This window comes from Malurus melanocephalus, unplaced genomic scaffold, assembly GCF_030028575.1.
Source record: "Malurus melanocephalus ecotype Western Australia unplaced genomic scaffold, MMel_1.1 scaffold_90, whole genome shotgun sequence".
Lineage (NCBI taxonomy): Eukaryota > Metazoa > Chordata > Aves > Passeriformes > Maluridae > Malurus > Malurus melanocephalus.
Window position 1 is genome coordinate 1,270,294 of NW_026623322.1, and position 7,184 is coordinate 1,277,477.

Sequence of the window (7,184 nt, forward strand, 5' to 3'; positions counted from 1 at the left end):
TTGAAATGAATTCAGTTGCACTGATGTGGGAAACAGGATAAATATGTATAATTAAGCAAACCATCTTGCAGTGATTCCATTGATAGTCGTGAATAATAATTTGCAAMGGTTATTTGTCATCTTGCAGACATTTTGCTTTTAAAAAGCAATAGCATGGGGAAGTCTGGCAGAAAAGGAAATACACTTGTTTTCTTGTTTTCTGGTTAGCATCGACTTTACTTCTCTGTTCTGTAGTGTTTGCATGAGTAAATAGAAAAGAGGGGGAAATCCTGAGGCAAAAACAAATGACCTAAACTGGAAGAAAAAAAAAAGGCTACAGATAATTATGTGACACTGTACTTTGTTGGGGTGACATCTCATTTATTTAACTTGGAAGCTGAGGTCATTTTATRTTGCCTTAAACATTTTTATATTGTTGAAAACATTGATAACATCACAAACTAAGCCACAAGCAACAAAGGTTTAAACAGAGGGACTGTCAGTACTGGCTGAAAACTATTAGGCTGTAAACAATCCATCTTGAAGACATTTTGAGAACATTCTTTGCCATATGTTTCCTAAAAATACCTGAAACCATCAGTATTCTGTAGGAAAGAACCATTGTTCAAAATGGAATGAAATATATTGAAGATGCTTGAGGGTATGTGTTGTATGTGTTATTTTGATCTCAAGAAAAATAGTCACCAAACCACAAAACAAAGGGAGATAAGCCTTAGCAGTGTGGGCAGGAGGCTGAGAGAATTTGAGAGAGATTGAACATGAAATTCCCACACCCTGATAAGGTTATCTTATTCCTGTTTTTAAAAAACTAATCAGTAAAATCTCCACTGCAGCAGAGAGCATATGTAATGCATGGATCYGAAGTTACTACCAGGGAAATAATGTGATGAAATATAGGGCTGTTGTCACACACATTGCATGTATGAGAAGAGGTTTTGGGGACAACCTTTGGGACATTTTTTACAGTCTTTGAGCACCTCTCTGAAATTTAACCTCCTTTAAATATAGATATTTTRCTGAGTATATTGATGTGTTAGGAAATTACTGGATTATTGAGTTTGTAGCCAAATGTACTCTTTTACAAGAGACAAAGTGGAGTGTTAATAAAAAGAAGAATGGARAAATATTTTAGACTTCAAGGAAACAGAAAAGCAAAGTGTAAAGACAAAGTTGAAAATCAAGCTTTAAATTCTTGATATTTTCTCMTATGGGCTGATTAATTCTTAGATGAAAATAAATTAGCATTTTGAAAAATGACTGTTCATCTGAAAGCAAATCAAGTACAGAGGGTTTCCTTCCTTCCTTAGGGTAGTGGTCYTCTAAAGTTTGGCCTCTGTGATTGTGTGTCCATTAAATGTCCTTACCTTTCATTTCCCMCCCTTCCACTCACTGTGTCCATGTGTGTAAGAGTGGGTGCACTAAGCCTTTGACTAAATTGAATTTAGCAAATAACTGCWAGTATGAGAGCTGGCAATTAGAGATTTCAATGAATGGGGTTTATTAAATGTCCATCAGCTGCAGAGATCCTCAGAAATCTACCTTTTTTTTTTTTTTAACTAAATAAATACCCCGCCTGTCAGTCAATCAGCAAATTCTGTAACCATCTGTCTTTGAACTTGGTATCTTTGACATTTAAAAATGTTCCCCATGGTGGTACACAGCCAGTTATTCACTGGTCAGTATTACATGAGGACACACAACAGGGTCTGTATATGTTTGCAATGTTCTTTTGAAGGACAACACAACTAGAAAGAAAGGCTAATTTTCTGACTGTGAAGCAGCAGAGACTGTGGGATTTCAGGGACCGTGAGTGCCTGCCACTGACATGTGTACATCAACATATTCACATTGGGGGAGAAACACAGRGTTCTTCCATCATGATTTAAAGTGAAATGTTGGGTATCGGTGTGGAATCTGCATGTTTGCAGCTMAGGAGCCCACTGCCCTTCAGAGAATGGTGTTGCATGTGGCCAAGCAGCTGGTGGGACAAGAAGGGAAGGAAGCTTGGAGTTTCACACTATGTAAGGTGTCTGCTGCTGGAGTTAGTGCATTTAATCAGGAGTGGACYACTGTCATCAGCGGTGGTGACTCAGTTGAAATCATCAACTTAAAGTTCTCAAAAATAGAGGGCTGCAAACATATTTATGTAGCTCTGGATGGGATAGGAACAGACGGTTAGTAGGATGTTTGCAGAAGGAGGAGAAAGAGATGTTTGCAGGAAATTAAGAATTAATTGAAAATAAAAAGMATAATTTCCTTTCCAGGTTTTAAGAACTTTCTACTCTTTTTTTTCCCGCCCTCATTTATGCAAGTCTGAAGTTGTGTGGACATTCCACTGCAGGTAGCATTGCAGGTGTTATGATAGCCAGTTCAGGTTCTCAGAGTTTAAACATGATTTTGATTCAACACCAAACTTTTATCTTCCATCTCTTAYTGCAGCAGATGGACAAAGCTGCAGAAATGTTTTTCAAGCAAATAAGTAAAATTCAGGGAACAATTGTTTGCATAAAGCAACGCGGAGATGCTATGCTTGTTTTGTCAGCTTTTTATTAAAAATTCAGCAAGTGCCTTCAAATTGTTGTAAACACAAGAAGTTATTAAATAGTAAATTTCTAAAACTCAGTCTCTTAGATGCTATCTGTCTATTTCTGGATATTTCCATTTATTCTTAGATCTGATACAGTTGCCAGCAGCTACTGATACTCGCTGTTCTGTGTAGATAAAGGAAAAATCTAACCTTGTACACAGAGGTACAGGGGGCAGCTAGGCCTGTAACCAGCAGCCACTGGGCACTGACCATGTAACTGCTTTTCAAAGTCTGCCCCTCTGTCTAGGGCAAAGGAGAATTAACAGCAAAAAAGAGCATGCATGCTTCCAGCTATTCTACTTCAAAATGTGAAAAATGCATTCTCAGTACCTTCCACAGACAAGCTAGATACACTTTATTCCTCCCTGCTAGATTATATTTCTTAAATACATGCAGTGATTATAAAGAGATATAGTAATTAGATTAACTGTCACTTTTATTTTTTTTTCCTTAGGAATTATACATTGAGATTCATGCCCATACCGATGAATGATGCTTCCCAAGCACTCAAAACAAACCCTGAGAAAACAGAAGAGGCTCTGCAAAAGGTATTGCATATGCCACCAATGAACAGAAATAAAACCAGCAAAAATATAGTAATTTTAAGAGACTGAGACTTCATGCTTGGCTGAATAAGAATTCTATGTTGGATTCAAGGATTGTTTGGTTTACGTAGACATTATATGTGGTAATCAAGTGCTGCAAGAGCTTTTTATTCCAAAGAATGCTGGGAGTGAAGCTGATGGAATGCAATGGTGTAGTGACACAATGTCATAACTAAAAAMGTGCAAGCTAGACCTGGTATTTCTGTGTGCCTGACCGTGAAAGGAGAGTTATAAATTCCAGGTTTGTTACATATGTGCYTGTTGGTATTACCAAATGTTTAGAATTATTGGGTTTTTTTTTATATTGGCATAAAAAGTGCAGTCAGTGCTGTCCAAGACCAAGGATGCTCTTTAATTTGAGAGAGGATGAAATCAATTACTGCCTGTGTTTTATATTGTACATATAAAATTCACACACTGTGTTGCCCTAAGTAAGAAACTGCACACCAGCATGTTCTTGTGGATGAAAAGGTGTTGACAGGATCTGTAGCTGTTACACTAGCATGAGTTATAAAACTCCCAGCTGAGTTTTATTATGCTAAATCTTGCAAGCTCCAAACGAGCCTCATGCTCAATCAAGAAACATACATTTCACATTTCTTTAATGAGTAGTTTTCCTTCAGCCAAGGCAAGGTCATAAAAACCTTGTAAATAGTTCTTACAGATAACTGTGATTAAAAAGCAAATGTCTATGATTCTTATTTTCARTAATTTGACTATCACAGGGAGAAGTGCCGGTAGTTAGTACCTTTTTCTTTGATGCATGAAAATTATCTAAATTCTGCTTTTTGAAATCTGATTAATGGGGGATGGGCATATTTCGCACATCTCATTTAATATAATTGGCTTGGTTCATATGTAGACTGATAGATGTATTTCTGAAAATAATACTGGGAGGCTTCTGGCCATGGGGATTTAAATTCTATGTGTTAATTAGGCACTATGTACAAAGAGCATTTTCTTTCATTCATATCAAAGTTGCTAAAACTGTTAGACCCTCAGTTTGTTTTAGCAGGTGTGGTTCAGGCTTYCTTTGCACAACACCCGGAATTCCCTCCCAGAAAAGGTGACAGTGTCAGGAGTGGTGCTGTGAACGCAGCTGGTTCCCTGCAGGTGGGGATGCAAACCTGCTCCATGGACTGAGCTGTCATGGCCGGTGCCAGGACAGTTGCACTGGCTGACTGAGGGACACAGCATCACCTCCTGAGCTCCTGAGCACACTTTGCTTGGGGTTRGCACCTTCCTTTCCTTATTTTCCTGGATAAATCCAGCATTACTCAGGAGCAGGATCAGACTGCTGCAGTTCTTGCTGCTGCTGGTTTAGAGGAAGACCATCCCCACTCACAGACTGCTGGCCACTCCACCATCCTGTTCTCCTATCTCTCCTTCAGAGCAAATCCATCACCTCTGTTGAACCTTACACTGTTTACTAATAGGGTTTTTTTTTTACTTCACTAATTTTGATAGAGCAGTTGTAAAATTGGCTGATGGTGGGTGTTTACTGTGTGGGCTGTAAGGAGGAATCACTTGTCTTTGAAGAACACTTCTTCACTCCTTAGCCWTAACTAACATGTGAACTCAGACTGCACTGTCACTTAGATATTTTTATACAGTTTATTTTCTCTTCAGACATTGCTATTCAAATCTGTGTCTTTGCAGCAGTCCAAGGACACCTAAAAGAAATKAATCAAATGTTTTGAGTCATCATGATCTCTACAACACCTAACAGAGTCCCTTCAAATATTTCTCAAACCAGGATCTAATCCTTTGTCAGCATAACTTGTTAAATTGTTCAAAGTAGAAGACTTTTTCAGGAAACACTGGCAAAAGCACAGTGTTTAACCATGTTTCACTAGCTTGAGAGTGAATTAGCCAACGTGGTTATTAAGTATGGAGACACAAAATACAGTTGCAGATGATACTTAATTAGGCAGTTTTTCTTGTCAGTCCTCAATTCTGACACGGCAGCAAAATTGGAAGCAAATTACAATGTGAAGCGTCAAATCAGTTTCCTAATCTGGCTTTTTTTTTCTGTTTTCTTTAGATAGAAAATTACTTGCTTCGTAATCATGAGACCMGGAAGTACCTACAGGAGCAAGCGTACCGGCTGCAGCAAGGCATTGTCACAAGCACCACTCAGCAGGTGAGAATTTGTTACTTACTGGACTTCTCAGTGCCTAAAATCTGCTTCGGGAGGAAGTTCTCTCACATTTTGAGTACTTTCAAGGTGTGCCCCATGGGTTATAMTGRTTTYCTAGAAGTAATAATTATCAGTGACWATATATTTGGAAGGAAAGCATTTGTGAGATGGAAGTTCTCTATGGAGAAGTATCATGTAGAGAAAGACTCAAGCTATTCCCAGCTGTTGAAACCAGGAACAGTTTGGTGTGCTTGTGCTCTACCTGCGTTATTAAAAGTCAATGGGACAGTATTTCATTATTGGAACCTGAAATTGTACTCTAACCTCTTGAGAGAGAGGATGGTATATGGAGATATATTGGCACTAAAAACTGCAAGAGCAATTGTTTTAATCTAGTAATGTATCTGTTCCAGTGCCACTTCCCCCCCCCACCAAGTTAATAATCTCTATATGAAATAACTTTAGATCTTTTTTTAGATTGTTGGTTTTAGTTGTATTTTTCTCCAACACCAGATACACATCAAGTTKCAGAAAATGTAATTTATTGTTATTTTGAAACAAAGTTACTAATTTCTATATTAAATTGTGTACATTAAGGATGGATTTTTAAATCACTTTTAAAAGAAGCCTGGAAAAGACTCTCTAGTATGGTAGAATTGCATTATTATTCCCAGTATGGGTTTTTTTTGCCTGTCCAGACGTCCCCATGAGACTTTCTACTGTCTAATAATTAATTAGCTTTTTATACTTGCAAAAAAGGGAAACCACCCAAAACCCTTTGAAGAGGRAGAGTCATATGGATCCAAAAAGGAGCATGCTGTGAAATTATTTCAGTTCTCATTGCTAATGATATAATATGCTAGAACTGTAGACTTTAGAAGATGATGCGTGCACTCAGATGTTACTTCAAAATGTCAAATAGCCAGTTCTAATGTATGCTAAGTGGGTTGGTAAAGACTTTTAACTATTATATCTCCCTGCCTCATATATCTTAATCAAAACTGACGATGTGTCAGGCATTCTTAGTGGTTTCTTGTAGGATACAGATATACCACCTGCATTTGCAGCATGGTGAGTGAATTGTCTTGTGGGTACAGATTAAGTTCAATTTATCCCACTGTGAAATGTCTGATGGAAACTTCTGCTTTGATAGTTTTAATTCCCTTGCAACTAGGAATGTTTACATTTTGAAAGAATACTGCAGAAGCCTTCACAGTTGCATTTTTCTTAGGCTGGAGAGATTGCTGTTAATGTTTGTTGAATGGGTAGTGACAGAGCTTTTTTTTACTGTCTGAACTCTTAACATTTCAGAGACCTTTAGACCTTAGTCTTAGGTATATCAGCAACATTTTCAGCATTGAATTTGCTCCAAAAAACAGAGTAACACTTAAATAGGATAACTCCTTGGTTATTTGCAGTTATCCTGGAGATAACTGTGGGGAAGATATTCCACAGGATTTACTTTTTCTGATGGCAAAGTTTTATTTATTTTTATGATATTTAAGTGTGTCTTTATGAGATGTAGTTCTTTCCTTCAATGGTATTGACATGTTTTCAAGGTCTTACCATGCTTTTCCAGGTTTTTATATTGTCGCTGCAAATCTCATCATGCTACTATTGATTTTCTACCTGTACTGGATTAAGGTTGTGTTTGACCAACATTCTGATGTTTCATCTTCTGTTTTTCTTTTGTTCAAGTAGATGATTGACAGAATATGTGTGAAAGTGCAAGATCATCTCAACTCTTTAAGAAACTGTGGTGTGGATGCTGTACAGGAAGATGTCAAATGTGCAGAACGGCTTATGCGGGATGCTAAGAACTCCAAAACAGTAAGCCTTTCCCAGAACCTGG

General features: G+C 37.6%; 1 protein-coding gene across 2 annotated transcripts in view; it reads left to right on the plus strand.

The window, feature by feature from the left end:
• CARMIL1 (capping protein regulator and myosin 1 linker 1) overlaps positions 1–7,184 on the plus strand; it is a 189,946-nt gene that overhangs the window by 131,743 nt on the left and 51,019 nt on the right. For both annotated transcript variants that reach the window (XM_057368331.1, XM_057368330.1), the window contains exons 23-25: positions 3,042–3,135; positions 5,237–5,335; positions 7,034–7,162. In XM_057368331.1, the coding sequence (XP_057224314.1) occupies positions 3,042–3,135; positions 5,237–5,335; positions 7,034–7,162 (322 nt within the window). The remainder of the gene's footprint in view (positions 1–3,041; positions 3,136–5,236; positions 5,336–7,033; positions 7,163–7,184) is intronic.